At 40.6% G+C, this 19,862-nt stretch overlaps 1 protein-coding gene across 2 annotated transcripts in view; it reads left to right on the top strand.

The window, feature by feature from the left end:
* Positions 1-19,862, top strand: part of LOC148875193 (transcription initiation factor IIF subunit alpha-like) — a 54,292-nt gene that overhangs the window by 17,373 nt on the left and 17,057 nt on the right. For both annotated transcript variants that reach the window (XM_088966662.1, XM_088966661.1), the window contains exons 4-6: positions 7,248-7,390; positions 8,229-8,596; positions 8,848-8,963. In XM_088966662.1, the coding sequence (XP_088822788.1) occupies positions 7,248-7,390; positions 8,229-8,596; positions 8,848-8,963 (627 nt within the window). The remainder of the gene's footprint in view (positions 1-7,247; positions 7,391-8,228; positions 8,597-8,847; positions 8,964-19,862) is intronic.

The following is a 19,862-nucleotide window of genomic DNA, read 5'->3' on the forward strand; positions in this document are numbered from 1 at the left end:
TTTTGTGGGCTAATACTGCAAAGGAGATTTGGGATGGAGTGATTGAAACCTATTCCTAGAAACAAAATGTAGCTAGAGCATGTTATTAAGGAATCTGGTGATTAGTACAAAACATGGAGATAGACCTCTTGCCACCTATTTCTCCATGCTGATAACTCTTTGGCAGGAGATCGACCACTTAGAAACTGTGATTTGGGAGAGTATGAAGGATGCAACAACCTATCAGGGGTTGGTAGAAAATAATAGGGTCTTGAGTTCTTGGTTGGGTTAAACCCTGAATTTGACATTTCCAGGCAACATCTCCTTTCTAGAGAAAGTGTGACTCTTTCTCAAGCTTATGCCTTTGTCTCTGGGGAAGAGAGTAGGAGGAATGTCATGTTGAGACAACCATGCATTGATCAGTTAGCTATGGTTAGTACAGTTAAATCTAAGCCAAATGGAGACAGGGGGAGTAGTGAAGCTAGGAAGGAGGACAAGAAGGACTTGGTGTGTGACTATTGTAAGAAAACTAAGCATACCAGAGACACCTATTGGAAGCTTTACCCTCATCTCATACCAGCTCGGATCAAGAACAAGAAGGGAAATGCAAATGTGGCAATACAGGAGAACCTTCAGGACCCCTCTCCCAGGCTGATCTGGAGTCCATTGTAGTAGCAGCAGTGAGGACAATTGGAAAAATATGGACAACTTATGAGTAAGAAGGATTTATCCAATTCTAGTTCTTCAGATGGGAAGAATAGTGCAGGAGCCAACTATACTACTTCCTTTGCTCATATAGGTAGTTCATATGCAGTTGCAAATCATGTATCTACCTCAGGTAAGGCGGGACCTCCCTAGATTATAGACTCAGGAGCATTTGAGCACATGACCAATATACCTACCCTCTTTAGTCCTTACCAATTGTGCTTTGGTAAAGATAGAGTCTTTATAGCAGATGGTTCCCATATTCCCATTGTTGGGAAAGGGACAATTAGAGTGACTAATGACATTACCTTATCCCTTGTTTTACATGTCTCTAAACTCCACACTAATCTTCTTTCAGTAAGCTCTTTGATAAAAAATTTGAACTGTTCAATGACCTTTCTTCTTGGTAATTGTGTTTTACACGATTTGGAATCAAAGTGGATGATTGGGAGTGTGGTTGTGAGGTGAATGGAGTCTACCTTCTGGATGAGATTCCGAGACATCAGGGCCATCATGTTAGTAACAGTAGTAGTAGTGGATCAGAGTTTGTGAGTCAGATTATGCTCTGGCATTATCGTTTGGGTCATCTTTCTTTCATTTCGTTGAGATTTTTGTTTCCAAAGTTGTTTGAGTCTGTTCCGTTGTCTAGTTTGGAACGTGAAAGTTGTTAGTTGGGAAAACATTGTAGACATTCTTTTAAACCAAGTAATAAAAGAAGTTCCTATGCTTTTGATATTGTTCATACTGATGTATGAGGTCCTTACCACATTTCTTCCATGGGTGGTTACCATTATTTTCTCTTGTTTGTGGATTATCATACACGATATTCTTGGATATATCTGATGAGATCACGTAATGAAGTACCCATTTTGGTGTGGCAGTTCTATTAGATGGTTCTCACACAATTTGGAGTGAGGACTAAAGTCTTCAGATCATATAATGCTAGAGAATACTTTGAGAAGGATTTGTCCTCATGCTTTTTGGAGCATGGTGTGATTCATCAAAGTAGTTGTGGGTTTAAGGCACAGCTGTGCATTTGATTAACTGTGTTCCTTCACGCACTTTGGGGTTTAAGGCATCTTTTAGCTTGCTTTTTCCAGATGGGGAGATATTTCATATACCTTTGAGAGTCTTTGGGTGTGTCTCCTTTGTTCACATTCTTGGTCCTCATTGCAAGAAACCGTATCCTACGGCCAAGAGGGGTATTGTTGTTATAATCCAGTGTCAGGGAGCAAGTTTGTCACTATGGATGTTACCTTTTTGAGTCTACTTTCTTTTTCTTGGGTGGTTTTCCTTAGGGGGAGTGTTTTGGGGAGGAGAACTCACAACATGTCCTTCTTTCGGTGTTATTTATTCCTCCATCTGATCCACTTATTCCACCATCAGCAGCTACAGTCCCATTGCTTGATCCACTACGACCAGCCTCATAGGTCTATCGTCGCCACCAGAAGAGGGTTGACTCCACACATGCTCAGATAGAAGAACCTGCACCACTCTCCATCAGTCCATTTGAGATCCCAGGTTGGCTGATACAGTTCTAGGTATTTCCCTTGAGCTTGAGTGCATTATTTCCTTTGATAGTGATGTTTCTGTACCTAACACTATTGTGGAAGCTAATCCCACTAATCTTGATCTTCACATTGCACTCCGCAAAGAGAAGAGAAAGTGTACAACCCATTGCATTTCACACCATCTCTCATACAATGCCTTATTACCCTCCTACTATGCTTTCCTTTCTTCCTTGGATTTTTTGTCTATACCTAGGAATGTCAGTGAGGCCCTCTCCAAACCTGAGTGGAAACTAGCTATGCAAGAAAAAATGGAAGCCTTGGTTAAGAATCAGACATAGGAAATAGTTGATTTTCCTACAGACAAAGAGACAGTCGGATGTAGATGGGTGTTCGCTGTGAAGTACAGGGCTAATGGTAGCATAGAAGGGTACAAGGCAAGGTTGGTTGCAAAAGGGTATACATAAACCTATGGTATTGATTACCTGGAGACTTTTGCACCAGTTGCTAAGATGAGCTCAGTTCGGATTCTTGTCCCTAATAGCTACGCATTCATGGCCTCTATTCCGGCTTGATGTTAAAAATGCTTTCCTTAACGGTGATCTGCAAGAGGAGGTATATATGGACATTCCAACTGGTTTTTATGAGAATGTTGGTAAGGGAAAAGTTTGCAGGCTGAAAAAATCATTATATGGTTTGAAACAGTCACCTAAGGCATGGTTTGATAGGTTCATAGGAGTACTTATCTGTTTGGGTACACACAAACTCAATTCGTCCATACTCTCTTTGTAAAAAGGAGAGAGGCACTCTTGTCAGTATTGATTGTATATGTAGATGATATAATTGTTGTAGGAAATGGTTTGAAGGAGATTGATGCACTCAAGAAGTCACTATAGCAAGAGTTTGAGATCAAGGATCTAGGTGAGCTGAAATATTTCTGGGGATTGAGGTTGCAAGATCCAAGTATGGGGTTTTCATCTCTTAGAGAAAATATGTGTTGGAGTTACTACAAGAGACTGGGAAGCTAGGAACTAAACTAGTTGATACTCCTATTGACCCAAATCATAGAATTAATGCTTTGGATGGTGAGTTGGCTAAGGATGTGGAAAGATATCAAAGGATGGTAGGCCAGCTACTATATTCATGTATGACACGTCTAGACATCTCCTATGTTGTTAGTGTTGTGAGCCAATATATGCATGCTCCTCGGGTTTAGCACTAGGAAGCCATTAAGAGGATACTTGCATACTTAAAGTTGAAGTCCTATACAGATGCAAATTGGGCAGGTTGCTTAGGTGACAGGAGATCTACATCAGGTGTATGCACCTTTGTGGGAGGAAACTTGGTCTCATGGAAGAGTAAAAAATAGTCAGTTGTGGCTAGATCAAGTGCAGAGGCTGAATATAAGTCTATGGCTCATGGTGTTTGAGAACTACTTTGGGTGAGATCTCTACTGAGTGAGATTGGAATAAAAGCTGAGGAGCCCATGATGTTATATTGTGACAACTAAGTTGCAATCAATATTGCCCACAATTCAGTTCAGCATGACAGGACTAAACACATTGAGGTTGATAGGCACTTCATAAGAGAAAGGGTGACAACTGGAGAAGCATGCTTTCCTTATGTCTGCTCTGAACTACATTTGGTTGATATCTTCACCAAAGGGGTTGCAAAGAACAAGCTTGAATACAACCTACACAAGTTGGGAATGTGTGACATTTACTCCCAACTTGAGGGGGAGTGTTAAGGTTTTAGACAAATTGTGTAGTCTATAGTAGTAGCTTTTGATTATTTACCTTTTAGATTGGAAGTGGGGACCACAACACTCTTGTTGGGTCCTTTTTGAGTAGTTATTTTAATTGTTTTATGCTGTTTTATGTGTTAACTGCCCTATAAGGGCATATTGGTCTTTGTACTCTTTATTATTTTAGACTATAAATAATAGTTAAGAGGGCATCCAGCATCATTGCTTTCTTTTCTCTCTCAAATCTCTTCTCTTCCTTTTCTCCTTTCTTCTCTTCTTCTACAAGAAATATTCTTTTCTTTTACAGATTTTTTATTTCAGCACTTTTCTACTAACAAGACCTAGAACCATGGCTGGATGATGGTTTGAATGGTTCAACTGACCAGGTCATTGATTGGATGAAAGCACTAACGTGTTCCCAACCCACATACCCTCATTTTGAGTCCATTCGCCAGAAGGCCAAGCTAGACCCCAAATTGTAGTTGATTAGAGACAAATTACAAAAAGACCCCTTGAAAGCTGTTGGCTATGCTTTAATTGGGCTGGACTTTTTCTACAAGGGAAGATTTATTGTGGCCCCTAAGTTAGCCCATATACCCAAGCTCTTAAGGTTGTTTCATGACTTGTCCTTGGGGGGCTCCAGATTCTACTCACCTTGAAGCGTCTAGGCAGCCATTGATGGGTTTGTGTAAGGATGTCCAGCAACACATGGCAGAGTTGGGGTATGCCAACAATAGAAGTACTTGTCTCTATCAATCTTCTAGGTTGAGAGAACACCAAGAGTTTCAGGGGTGTCAAACAGTATATCCAACCCCCACCTCCAAAGGGCCTATATAACTTATTAGTTATAAGTATTTACAAAGAGGTCCTTGAAGGGATAAAGATAAAAAAGAATAATTACAAAGAGGCCCTTGGAGGGCTGCAAGGTAAGAAAGAAAAAGAATGCTATGGTACAACAGGGACCATAGAACAACATTACATCAAGTATATCTAGTCTCAGGCACCGGCATGGCTATTGCAACCCCTCAATATACTTGAGCAGGTGTGGGAAGACATCCCTATGGATTTTGTCTCAAGGCTTACTTGTTCATCTAGTAAAATGGTCACCATTGGTTGGCCAACTATGGGCATTTTTCAGCATTACCACACCCTTGTACGGCATCATGGGACACTTAGATCTATTGTTTCTAATCGGGACCCCCATTCCTCAGTCATTTTTTTATTAGTAAAGAAGAAAGTTTTATTAATTCAAAGAGGGACTTTTAGTACATCTGGTTGAGATATAACAACCATCCAAATACATAAGATTTACATTGTTGCCCAAAATAGCTAATGTTTATTAACCCCTGTGTTTTGCTAGTGTATCCACCATCCCATTTGTAGATCTTCTGACCCATAAGTGGGGAGTGCCTAACTCCCTTGATAAGCAACAGATCTCCTTGAAGACATGCCTATAAGTCCAAGGGGGTTGTCATAGGCCTTTTGCCCAAGTGATGATTAACTTTGAGTCCTCCTCTACTTCCAGACTTCAAAAGTCTGATTGTTTTACCAGTCTTAGGCCTTGCAGTAATGCCATAAGCTCAGCTTTCAAAAAATCTCTCACTCCAATAGGTCCTCAAAAGGGTGAGTCCTGTGGTCTATCGGTTGGAGTTGCCGACCACATCCAATTCACACCTTGCGTTCCACATTTCCCTTCTAAAGAAAGAGGTTGAGCCACAGGCCACAGCCACAAGCTCACTGGTATAGTGGACTTTTTCTGGGTGTGCAAAGGCAACCAGGTCATACCCAAGGCATAGGTAGAATGGGCTGGGTTTCTATTAGAGGACACCACCTGGGAACCCTACATACAGCTGAATGAGAGATTCCCCAACCTGGACCTTGAGGGCAAGGTCACTCTCAAGGCGGGAGGGATTGTTGAGACCCACCCAGCCTATGCGAATGAAGGCTTAGGTCTATTAGTAGACTCTAGGCACTCTAAGCACCCTATCTTCTCTCATCAATTCACCTGAAGGCAGAAGGGCTTGAATGCCACACCAACAGATCCAGTGCCGGAGATCATTACCATAGCCACATGAAGATATTTGTCTTTTTGGTTGTAATGGAGAGCCAACTATATAAGACCCCAACTCTGAAATAAGAGGCATATATTGAATTTTGGGTTTTCTCAGACTTGGATTTCTCTTTCAAGCTTATTTTTCTTTTTTGTAAACTTGAATCATCTTTCCTATATGTTCTTCTACTCTCAGTTTTGGGACATTAAGATCCCTTCTTAACATTCCTTTCTACCTCGTTTCTCTTCATTCAATTGCAGTTGGACAGGGGGTTGATCTTTCTTTCTTTTTTTAATCAACGAACAATGAAAAGAATTTTATTGATAGTGATGATGAGGAAAAGAACTCTGGCATTAAGGATGTCTAATAGCCGGGGAAAAGCACACTAACCTTCAAAGTCAAAACAGAAAACAGCTATATATGACAGTTACTGATATTACATAAAAGGAATCCTTAGCTCTATTGCTGTTCCCTTGAGCCCCCACTCAAGGTCTTGTTTTTCTACTCCTAGCTAGGAAGCATACTAATGTTAGCTGACAATGAATTCACCCGAATGAGCTGTTCAATAGGGCAGTTAAGGACCATGGACTGAATGTTGATATTTTATCTTATTTCATATTCTGCCCTGGTCTGGCATTAGTTTTTTAGATTGGGAAATAGGTAGTTAGAACGGTTTTGTTAATTGTTGCCACCTAAGAGTCTGGTTGACTGCAGTTGCTAAGCATTTCTAGGTTTATCTGAGTGCATCGTTTCAGGTCTAGGAGATTGCCAAGGTATGCTTTCGAGCTGGGAGATACCTAGCTTCATTTAACTTAATTTATAGTGTACAGTACAGTCAGTACGGTTAAATTATATAGTTAGGAGTTTTATTTATTTAGGTTCTTTTTGTTTTTTTTTTTGCATTTTTTTACTGTGTGCTGACACCTGGCAAGAGCTTGGCACCTAAGTCATAACCTTGCACACAGCTGACCAGCCAGCTGATCACATACTCACATAAATGGACATGGGCATCTTCATAATGCTGGCTTGGAATGTTACCGGTATTTTTTTTGAAATGTATGGCCTGTTGGTAGAGGGAGGAGAAAAGGAAATTAATGATTATTGAACATCATTTATGGACTTAATGTGATTAAATCCTACTGTTTTGAGCTATTCAGCAAGCTAGTCCTACCAATGTTCTCTATGGATTCACTCGTATGTTCTCCTTCTCACTTATTTTCAATTTGTTGTATCATTAATTTATGACAATGCATCGAATAGGAGAAGTACAAGAATAAGCCTTGGCTTTTGGAGGATGAGACGGGCCAACAGTATCATGGTCAGATTGAGGGTGCACAATCAACAGCTTATTATCTGCTCATGATGCAAGGGAAGGAATTTGTTGCTATCCCTGCTGGTTCTTGGTATGCATACCAACATATGCAATCTTTAAGTTATGCTTGAGTCTATAGCCTTATGTTCTTTTTTTCCCAACTGTCTTCATCTGAGAACAAATAAATTTTAATGGTTGCATGCATGTCATAGTTAGTAATTATATCCAGATTGCTTTCTATTTAGTATTTATATTCTTTTATATTACACTTTTTAAACTTTAATTCAATGAAGGCATACAATTCTTTTTCTTTTTTCCTTTTTTATTTATTTATTTGATAGATAACATAATTTTGAGTTTTTATCTGAAACACCCACTCACTTTTTTGGGGTTCTCTTAAACTTACCCTAACTTTTAGATACCTCCAGGAACCCCTCTGTTCATCTCTGGCCTTTAAACCAAAATACTTGTAACCATTTGCTTGATGTAGAGGTGAAGGCGAAAGCTTAAAACCTATCTCGTCTGAGGAATAAATGAGAAGCTAAAATGAACTGTTGATGGATTGTAAAATGAGAGAAGAACATAAGATAGGCGAAAGAAATGAACCGGGGGTATTTTTATAATAAAAAAATAGTTTATAGGTTGATAAATTGATCAAAGTTAATTTTGTCATCAAACAAATATTAATGGTGCAGTGGTTCACTTCTATCATCATCACTAACAGAGACCTAATGGAAGGTGGGTGTCCTATAGATGAAAGTGTCTGACAGGGTTCTTTGGAGGTATCAAAAAGTCATGGTAAATTTAAGAGAATCCAAAAGCTAGGGGGAGTTTCAGATAAAAACCCTTATTATTTTTTTTAAGAAAGTATTTTTTTTTATATTCTTTGACAACGTTTGTAATGGATGTTTGATGTCTTTCATCCTTAGGTACAATTTTAATAAAGTTGCCCAATATAAGCAACTTACCTTAGAAGAAGCTGAAGAGAAAATGAAGAATAGGCGGAAAACTGCAGATGGATATGAAAGATGGATGATGAAAGTGGCAAATAATGGGCCTGCTGCTTTTGGTGAAGTAGAGAAGTTTGATGACAAGGAAAGTGGTGGGGGTGGTGGGAGGGGACGTAGAAAAGCAACTGGTGATGATGACGAAGGAAAGGTCTCAGATAAGGGAGAGGAAGATGAGGAAGAAGAGGAGGCAAGGAAAACTAGACTTGGACTAAGAAAAGGAGGTGGTGATGATGATGAAGGTCCCAGAGGAGGTGATCATGATTTGGATGATGATGATATTGAGAAGGGTAAGCATATCTTGTTTTTATATTCTATTACCTTAGATGCTGGACATGATCTCTTATTTTGGGCTTCATAAACTACTTTATTTTTTGGTTGGAATGTGCTTCATAAACTTTAGTTCAGATGGAATTGTTGCTATGATGAGTTATCAATGCTGAATATATTGTGTAATTAGTTATATTGAGAGTGGCACTCTAAGAGTGTATCTTCAATTAATATGCTGCTTATTTATTGTTTTATTGCTGGTTCTTTATAGGTGATGACTGGGAGCATGAAGAAATTTTCACCGATGATGATGAAGCTGTGGGTAATGATCCTGAGGAGCGAGAAGACTTAGCTCCTGAGGTTCCTGCACCTCCGGAAATCAAACAGGTTTTGTTTTGACTGTCATTCTTTCTCCTAGATTGCTTTCCATTTGATTATTAAGGAAGAATTCATTAACTAGGGCAAAAGAAAGAGAATACAGAGAGGTTGAAGAAAGTGACTGGTGAACCTGGTCTTAAAACTGTATCAACTGTCCACCCCTCTCCCCCAACCGAAAAAAAAAAAAAAACAAAGAAAGAAAGAAAGACAAAACAGTAAAAAATTCACCTGCTTTTGTAAGGCATAGGCTTACCTAGCCAAAAAAGGCACAGTAGCATTTTTTTTTATTGGTGTAATGAAGAAGATACATCAAAACCCACAAACTATCCATATCACTTCTTTCATTCTACATTCCCCTTTAGCAGCTAAGTCTGTCAATGTTGGCTATTCATACCACTTGAGATTGTGAAACGTATGATGTTGACAGGTGGCTGTACCTGCCCAGTCTATTAGTACTTGTAATATGCAACTATTTAAGTGGTATAAATGATTCCACTTATATTTTCTTCTTTTTTTGGATAAGTAACCGAATATATATTAAAATAAGCTCCAACTACTCAGAAAGAGCAGTAGAGCCCAAAACCAGAATACAAAGGATTATAGTCACCACTAAAAACAACACCCCAGCATATAAGGTTTACAAATTAAAGCCCAGACCTGGGCAACCCCAAACTATAGACTCTTTCCCCACCCCTGCTCTTGCTAAGGAGTCTGCCAACACATTTGCAGACCTAGGAACCCAATTGAATGAGGCATTCAACAAAATTCCAATTGCTACTGCCCCCCTCACCAGCTGCCTAAACTCCTAGAGTAATTGATCTTCAGTTTTCATCCAAAAAATTACAGTCTGACAGTCCCCTTCAACAATCACATCTCTCCACCCCTGCTTCTGTAATAATTTCAAACCTTGAATTACCGCAAGCATTTCTGTCCTTAAAGAATTACCCCTCCCTGCTAGGCCTGTGAAACTAAGAAGGATATTACCATGCTGATCTCTCACAGCACCCCCACCCGAGGGTCCAGGGTTCCCAAGGCAACACCCATCAAAATTAAACTTTATTGGGGTGTGAACCTGATTTTTTACTTCATGGATGTTAATGATAATGTACCTGCCATAAAATTCAATGCAGTCATTTCTTGATTGTGAACTTGGAGGAATTCCTTATGAAATTAATGGAGAGTCATCTCTGGACATACAGCAGATAGTAGTTGGATTGGTTATGGAATATAAGAATGCTACCAAGACGGTAGCAGAGTTAGTTTCAAATACTTAATTTGGAAATGGAACCTTTCAATATGTTAGAACAATATATCTTCAGATAATTATAATCTACACAATTGATGTGGACCCTTGCAAAATTTTTTCAGTGGGGAAAGGTCAGGCTTTGTAGGTACCAGAGAAGTAGAAAAAGAAAAGGAATCATAACCGGAATTTGAGACTAGCAACATGCAGAGTTCCTGTAATTCATAACTGAAGGAACAAAAAGAAATTATTCTCAGCTAACCATGGTATAGAAAATTAATTTCAAGGACTGAGGAAAAATAAACACAACTTTATTTGGTGGTACGAATGAACTAGTCTCCTTTTGATGTTTAACTCCTTTTAGTAATGTTCTATACTGTTTTGGAGCAGCTACAGTAACCCGAACCAGTGAAGAAGGAAGAAGAAGATGAGGAAGAAGACGAGAAAGAGAGAACAGGAGGGTTTAGTCAAAACTGATTAGTCTCACATTCAGTCGACCCCCTAATGTTTATTAGGTTCTAATTACACTTACAAAGACTAAACTGCCCTCACTTAAGTGTGGGGCAGAGTACTTTAATAAAACAGCCACATAAGCAAAGTACTTAACTAACATGAGATTACTAAACTACCCCTATTCGGCTCACTCTAACACTCCCCCTCAAACTGCCCTCTATGTGCTTTGTTCTCTCATGAAATATAGGATTGGATGAGATATGGAGTGCAGCTTGGTTGTCACAATACAGTCTCATAGGTTTATCCATGTGAAACCCAATTTCTTGTAGAAGATTCCTCAACCACACTAACTCACAGGTAGTATGTGCCATGGCCCTATACTCAGCTTCAGCACTACTTCTGGCCACAACCGTCTGCTTTTTACTCTTCCACGTCACAAGATTTCCTCCAAGAAATGTGCAATAGCCCGTAGTAGATCTTCTATCATTCATTGAGCCTACCCAGTCTGCATCAGTATACCCCACTACTTCAAGTTTTCCTCCTGGTTTATACAATACTCCACGGCCTGGAGCTCCTTTCAGATACCTCATGTAGAGAAGATGGGTTGAATGGCCCATAGGTTGTTTAGTCTTTCTTGTTATTTATGTTTCTTTTCTGTAATGGGCCTTATTCTGGGCCCATTCTGTCTATATTAAGTTTTGTGTAAATTCTTGCCCAACTAAGGGCCTCCTTGTAATTATTCAAATATGTTGAGTGGGCCGACTTTTGTTTAGTTTATTCTCTTTTAAATTAAGATGTTGGGCCTTGGGCCCATTAGTTTTTATTTTTTAAAGAGCTGTAATTACTTAGTTTGAGTTGCCGCCCTACTAAGGGCATCCTTGTAATATCTCATACTTAAGTTAATTATAAATAGAATGAGGGGCTGGCGGCTAGGGTTATGTTAATCTATCCTAGTTGACCTTCTTCTCTTTTCTTCCCTTTTCTCTCTTGCTGAAATCCCCAACTTTTTACTCTTCCTTTCACAAGAAGCTTGGCCGAAATCAGCACATAAGGCTTTCTACTTGGTATCAGAGTAGGTCGAAAGTTCTTGAAGAGATTCGTTCCTGCAGCCCTAGATCGGCCGACTGCATGGAGATTTAAGAGGCTGATCGAAGCTTTCAGGTAAGCCCAGTTTTTGGATTTTCTTGATGAATCTGTATGCCTTGTAACTGGTCTAGGGTTTCTCAATAGAATCAAGAAAAACTGGAGAAAGGGGAAGTCCTAATTTTGTTGGACTCTTCAATTTTGACCTAGGTAGTGGTGCCCTATTTTTTAGGGTTCCTCTGGGTTTTTTGTAAGGGGCGATTCAAGTTCCATGTGGTTTGGAGGTCTCTAGAGAGGGCGGTTGCTTCTTCTCTCTCTTCTCCCCATTCCACTGAAAAGGAATCTTTCGTGGGAAGAAAGTCCAGGACACCAAAGGAGTGTCGTTGGTTCCAGAAGGTATTCTGTTTATTCTTGTTGCATTTTTTAACTGTTTTCTGAGCCTCTTTGAGACACATGGAGGGACACGGAGTTGAATATAAGCCTGGGAATGAAATGGGACCAGTGGGAGGAGGTGCTGGAGACCCCTTCGGAGCCGGAACCATTACTACAGCTAGGTTGGATGGTACAAATTACTTGGAATGGTCCCAATCTGCAAAGATGGCCATTGGGGCTCGTGGAAAATTGGGGTATATTACTGGTGAAGAGGTAAAACCCGAAACTGGCAACTCCCGGTGGGTGCAAGAAAATTATATGGTAATGGCATGGTTGTGTAATTCTATGTTGCCACATATAAGTAAAAACTTTTTATGGGCAAACACTGCTAAGGAGATATGGGATGGGGTTGTAGAGACCTATTCACAGAAGGAGAATGTTGCTAGGGCTTATCAACTGAGAAATCAGATTATTGCTACTAGGTAGGGAGATAGATCTGTTGTAGCTTATTTTTCAGTCCTTAAGACCCTATGGCAGGAGATTGACCATCTAGAGACCTTTGCTTGGGAAACCACCAAGGATGCAGCTACCTATCAAAGACACTTAGAGAAGTATAGGGTGTTCGAATTCCTTGCTGGCCTTAACCCTGAGTATGACATTGCACGACAACATCTTCTTTCCAGGGATAGTGTCACTCTCTCCCAAGCATATGCATTCGTGTCAGGAGAGGAGTGCAGGAGGGATGTAATGATGAAGAATCTCATGTCTGATCAGTCTGCTATGGTAAGTGTTGTGAAACCTAAACAGAATGGCGATGAGAACAAGAAGGAAGACAAAAGGGACTTAGTCTGTGACTACTGTAAGAAACCAAAGCATACAAGAGATACTTGCTGGAAGCTTCACCCACATCTTGTGCCGACCAGATTGAAGAATAAGAAAGGAAATGCACATATGGCAGTTACTGGTGACACTCCGGCCCCCCCTACTACAGCTGCCTTGGAGTCTGTTGCAGTTGCTGCAGTAAGGGCCAAGCTTGAGAGGTTTGGGTTACTTCTGAATCAGAGGGATACAACTAGTTCCAATTCAGCCACAACCGGACAACAAGGTATAGGTAGCACAGGTGGAACTCACTCTACCTCCCTTGCCCACACAGGTAGCCCACATGTCACTGCAAACTATGTTTCTGCTTCAGGTAAGGAGAGATCTCCTTGGATTATAGACTCTGGAGCCTCAGAGCACATGACCCATTGCTCCACCATTTTCTCCTCTTACCATCTCAGTTCTGGCAGAGATAGGGTCTCCACAGCTGATGGATCCCATGTTCCTATTGCTGGAAAGGGATCTGTCAAGATTAATGATTCCATTTGTTTACCCTCTGTCCTCCATGTTCCTAGATTGAGCACCAACTTGTTATCTATTAGTAGTTTGACTAAGAATCTGAACTGCTCAGTAATTTTTTCTCCTGGACATTGTATTTTGCAGGATCTGGATTCAAAGAGGACGATTGAGAGTGGTCGTGAAGTGAATGGAATCTACCTCCTGGATACTCTTCCAATTCACCAAAGTCATCATGTTTGCAAGGACAGTGAGTCAAAACTTGTGGATCGGATTATACTTTGGCACAATCGTCTGGGTCATTTGTCTTTTTCTTCTTTAAGTTCTTTGTTTCCAAAACTGTTTGAGTCTGTGAGTCAGTCAAGGTTGAAGTGTGAAGGTTGTGAACTTGGAAAGCATTGTAAACACTCTTTTAAACCAAGTAATAAAAGTTGTTCTTCTGTTTTTGATGTTTATTCATTTGGATGTGTGGGGCCCTTATCATGTTCCCTCTATGGGCGGCTATCGCTATTTTCTTCTGTTTGTGGATGATTTCTCTTGATATTCCTGGATTTACTTGATGAAATCATGTGATGAGGTACCACCCTTGGTGAGGCAATTCCATCAGATGGTATTAACACAGTTTGGAACTAGAATCAAGATGTTCAGATCTGACAATGCTAGGGAATATTTTGAGAGACATCTTGCCTCATATTTGTTGGAGTATGGTGTTGTCCATTAGAGTAGATGCTCCTACAGTCCACAGCAGAATGGTGTTGCAGAGAGAAAGAACAGACACATTGTTGAGACGACAAGAAGCATGATGATCACAGCGACAGTTCCGGTTCGTTTTTGGGGTGATGCTGTTCTCACGACAGTATATCTGATTAACAGGATGCCTTCTCGTATACCTAGATTCAACACTCCATTCAACTTTCTTTTTCCTCAGGGGGAGATGTTTCATATTCCTCTAAGGGTGTTTGGGTGTGTTTGCTTTGCGCATATTCTTGGTCCTTACCGTTCGAAGCTTGATCCCAAGGCAAAGAAATGTGTCTTCCTTGGATATGCAGAGAATCAGAAAAGGTACCGCTGCTATGATCCAGTCTCTGGGAACTGGTTTGTTACTATGGACATCACCTTTTTCGAATCTACATACTTCTTCTCAAGGAATCCTTCTCAGGGGGAGTGTTTTGGGGAAGTAAGTCAGCAGTTTATCCCTCTCCCAGTTCCAGTTCCTGTGCCTACTACTGTGCTTGACAACCATCCGATGTCACCTACCTTGCCACCCCCTTTGCGTTCTGTCTCACAGTATTACTCACGGCAGAGACTTTATAAGGAAGTTGATTCCACTACAGCTGAACTCACACCACTTTTTGTCGATCCCTTGGAGACTCTAGATTCAGCTGATACAGATCCATGTATTCCTCTTGATCCCTCTACTATTTCAATTCCCATTGGTCCCACTAACACTGTTACATATAACCTTGATCTCCCTATTGCTCTTAGAAAAGGGAAGAGGAAGTGCACTGCTCAGTGCATATCACAATACTTATCCTACAGTGGACTTTCTCCTTCCTACCGTGCTTTTCTCTCTTCTCTTGATTCCGTGTCTATACCCAAGGGTGTTAGTGAGGCTCTCTCCAAACCTGAGTGGAAGGCAGCCATGCAAGAAGAGATGGAAGCTTTGATTAAGAATCAGACATGGGAGATTGTGGACCTACCAGAAGGCAATGAGACAGTTGGATGCAGATGGGTTTACACAGTAAAGTATAAGGCAGATGGAAGCATAGAGAGGTACAAGGCAGAACTTGTTGCAAAAGGATACACACAGACCTATGGCATTGATTATCTAGAGACCTTTGCACCAGTTGCAAAGATGACCTCTGTTCGGATACTCCTTTCTCTTGCTGCCTCATACTGTTGGCCCTTGTTTCAACTGGATGTGAAGAATTCTTTCCAGTTGGTTTTTATGATAATGCTAAAGAGGGAAAGGTATGCAAGCTGAAGAACTCACTATATGGCTTGAAACAATCCCCCCGAGCATGGTTCGACAGATTCAGAAAGGCCCTGATTGCTTTTGGCTACACTCAAACTCAATCTGATCACACCTTGTTTGTGAAGCGCAGGGGATCCTTGGTGTCAATCCTAATTGTTTATGTGGATGATATTGTTGTCACTGGGAATGATCTGAGTGAGATTGATAGTCTGAAGAGGAACCTGCATGAGGAATTTGAGATTAAGGACCTTGGAGAACTGAGATACATCTTAGGCATTGAAGTTGCAAGATCGAAACATGGAATTTTTATCTCTCAAAGGAAGTATGTCTTGGACCTTCTCCAAGAAACAGGGAAACTTGGAAAAAAGGCAGCTAGCACCCCCATTGATCAGAACCATAGAATCAGTGCATCAGAAGGTGAACCAGTAAAGGACCTTGGGAGGTACCAAAGACTTGTGGGTCGGCTACTATACTTGTGCATGACAAGACCGGACATCTCCTATGCAGTAAGTGTAGTGAGCCAATACATGCATGCTCCACGAGACCAGCACTGGAAGGCAGTTGACAGGATCCTTGCTTATCTGAAGGGACATCCAGGCAGAGGCATATTGTTTACTGATCATGGACAGCTCAAGCTAGAGACCTATACAGATGCGGACTGGGCAGGATGCCTCGATGACAGAAGATCAACTTCAGGAGTGTGCACCCTAGTTGGGGGTAACCTAGTCTTATGGAAGAGTAAAAAACAAACAGTTGTGGCAAGATCAAGTGCAGAAGCCGAATATAGGGCCATGGCACATGGAGTTTCAAAACTTCTCTGGATTCGTTTTCTGTTGAAAGAAATCGGTGTTCAGGCAGAAGAACCTATGATGCTATACTGCGATAACCAGACAACAATTAATATTGCTCATAATCCAGTCCAGCATGACCGAACTAAGCACATTGAAGTAGATAGACATTTTATCAGAGAAAGGGTAACTTCTGGAGAAGTTTGTCTTCCATACATTTCTTCTGATCTGTAGCTTGCTGATGTCCTCACAAAAGGCGTTGCAAAGAATAAGCTGGAGCATGATCTACGCAAGTTGGGGATGTATGACATCTACTCCCAACTTGAGGGGGAGTGTTGAGTGGGCCGACTTGTGTTTAGTTTATTCTCTTTTAAATTAAGATGTTGTTGGGCCTTGGGCCCATTAGTTTTTATTTTTTAAAGAGCTGTAATTACTTAGTTTGAGTTGCCGCCCTACTAAGGGCATCCTTGTAATATCTCATACTTAAGTTAATTATAAATAGAATGAGGGGCTGGCGGCTAGGGTTATGTTAATCTATCCTAGTCGACCTTCTTCTCTTTTCTTCCCTTTTCTCTCTTGCTGAAATCCCCAACTTTTTACTCTTCCTTTCACAAGAAGCTTGGCCAAAATCAGCACATAAGGCTTTCTACTAAATATATCTTAATAAAAGAGTGTTAGGGTGCTAAGAGAGAGAAGGTTCGAAACTCTCATTCTCAGACCCTCATTGCTGAACTCTCAAGCTCTCCTCTCTTCAGTTTTTTTCATGGTATCAGAGCATATTTGAACTTGAATATCCTAGGGCTGGAAGCTTAGTCACGTACTGCCTGATTCTTGGAGGTCATTGGACGAGCCCAAGACTAGAATCTCTTGGTAAAGTGGTAAGGTGGCCAGGAAGAATCAGAGAAAGAAAGAGGGGAAGAGGAACAGCTCGGTTCTGTTTTTGAAGCTCGACTGTGTTTGGATTGTTGGAGTTCGAACTGTAAGTTGTGCTCAGTTTTCTGGTTGTTCTGTTTTGAAGCTCGATTGTGTTTGGACTGTTGAAGCTCGAACTGTAAGTTGTGCTCAGTTTTTTCTGGTTGTTCTGTATTATCTTCGACTGTGTTTGGACTATTGAAGTATCCGAAAATCCTAGCTGTTCTGTACTACCTTCAACTGCATTAAATCTGGTTTAACCCAGAAATTTTTGGGCTGTTTTTTCTCTTCTTCTTGGACTGTTAAAACTTGCCGAAACATCCTTGTAACAAGGCTGTGTATTGTTACTCATATTTTGGTTGTTTTAGGGGGCTGTACAAACTGTTTTTGGGGTCTTTTCTCTTCCTTGACAGTGGGGTTGTCTCTATTGCCCACACTATGTTTGTGAAAAGGCCTGTTCAGCAATACCGATTGGTATTTACTCTTCTTGGCTGAGTGCACAACTTTGAAAAGGTACTTCGGCTGAGTGCACAGTGCCTAGGAGTTTCTGATTACTTCTTGAAGGCTGAACTCAGAATATTGTCTTCTTGTAGTCGGCTGAACTCTGTTATTGCTTGTCCTCGTTCAGTATACTTGTATAAGTCTTTGAAATCACATTTAAAGTGTGTACGTGATTTACTCCTCAGAGTTTGAAAACAAAAATGGTGCTGAATATGGATTGGTTCAGGGGACTCCAAGTGATTCCTTATTAACTGTGACCACAGTTAAACTTGATGGAACTAATTATCTAGCATGGTCACAATTAGTAAAGATTCATGTTTGTAGTAGAGGAAATTGGGGATTCATTTCTGGGAGTAAGAAGGCTCCCCCAGAAGATGATCCATCCTACGAGGAGTGGATGCAAGAAAATTACACTGTCATTGGGTGGCTTGTGAACTCAGTGCAACCACAAATCAGCCAACACTACCTATGGATGAATTCAACAAAAGAAATTTGGGACAGTGTTGCGGAAACCTATTCACAAAAACTCAATGTGGCCCGGGCATATAAATTGAGAAGTGATGTAAAGAATTTAAGGCAACAGGAGAAACCTCTTGCTGTATATTTCTCAACCCTAAAGTCCCTATGGCAAGAGATTGACCTAATAGAAGCTGTAACTTGGGACACCACCAATGACACAGAGACCTATAGAAAATTGGTTGAAAGGAACGGGGTATTTGAGTTCTTAACTGGACTAAACCCAGAATATGATATCACAAAACAAAATATTCTTTCCAAGGAGTGTGTCTCTTTGTCACAAGCTTATGCATTGGTGAGTAGTGAAGAGAGCAGAAGGGTTGTTCAGGTTCAAGGGGCTGATATTAATGATCACTTTGCCAATTTGGGGATTAAACCCAAAGGGAATGCTGGAACTTCTGGTGGCATAGGAAAGAAAGAAGTTATATGTGAGTACTGTAAGAAGCTGAAGCACACCAAAGACAAGTGTTGGAAATTACATCCTAATCTTGTTCCCAGTCGGTTTCAGAAAAGGCATGATAGTAAAAGATCAGGAAGTGCAAATGTAGCTGTTGGGCCAGATAGTGAAGAAATGTCTGCTTCTACACAGTTGGCAGCCATGAGAGCAGAATATGAAAAGTTTGGGAAGATGATCAGTCAGTTGAGTGATGTGACCTCTTCTTCCAACCCTTCAGGCAATTCTTCTGTTGCTTCAGCATTTGCTCATTCAGGTATAAGGGCTTCTGCCAATCATGCTACCACTTCGAGTAATCTCAAGATCCCTTGGATTATTGACTCAGGTGCTTCTGACCATATGACCAATCTCTCTACATTATTTGTTTCATATGACTTGATTCCTAGACGGGATAAAATCATTTTAGCTGATGGTTCACTTGCCCCTATCTCTGGTAAGGGAACCATCAAGGCTACGGATTCCTTGTTCCTACCTTCTGCCCTTCATGTACCTAAACTAAATACAAATTTGTTGTCTGTAAGTAGTTTAACCAAGTCACTAAACTGTTGTGTAACCTTCTTTCCTTCCTACTGTGTGTTTCAGGATCTGGAGTCTGTAAGTAGTGCATACCTCGGAACAATGCACTGATCATCTTGGGAATGCTGCTCTTGGATCTGTTTCTTCAGAGTCTGTTAGTCAGATTATGTTGTGTCATCGTCGTTTTGGTCATCTGTCTTTTTCTGCCTTGAGTCATCTTTTCCCTGAACTGTTTAAGGGAATTAGTTTGTCTAGTCTTCATTGTGAGTCTTGTGAATTGTCAAAGCATTGTAGAAACAATTATCCTTTGAGTAATAAAAGATCTTTCTTTTATTTTAATATTGTGCACTCTGATGTGTGGGGGCCTTACCACTTACCTTCAATGGGTTGCTATAAATATTTTATCCTGTTTATTGATGATTTTTCTCGGTTCACTCGGATATTCCTGATGAAATCCCGTGATGAAGTTCCAAGACTTGTAAGACAATTCCATGAATTTGTTCTAAACCAATTTGATACCAGGATTAAAATATTCAGATCTGACAATGCAAAAGAATACTTTGAGAAAAACCTATCTTGCTATCTCTCTGACATGGGGGTCATTCATCAAAACTCATGTGCTAGGACCCCAAAACAGAATGGGGTTGCTGAGAGGAAAAACAGGCATATTGTTGAAGTTGAAAGAAGTATCTTATTTGCCTCACATGTTCCTACCAGGTTTTGGGGTGATGCTGTTCTTACTGCTACCTACCTTATAAAC

Source organism: Nelumbo lutea, chromosome 1, assembly GCF_056320005.1.
Source record: "Nelumbo lutea isolate HS-2025 chromosome 1, American lotus-T2T, whole genome shotgun sequence".
Lineage (NCBI taxonomy): Eukaryota > Viridiplantae > Streptophyta > Magnoliopsida > Proteales > Nelumbonaceae > Nelumbo > Nelumbo lutea.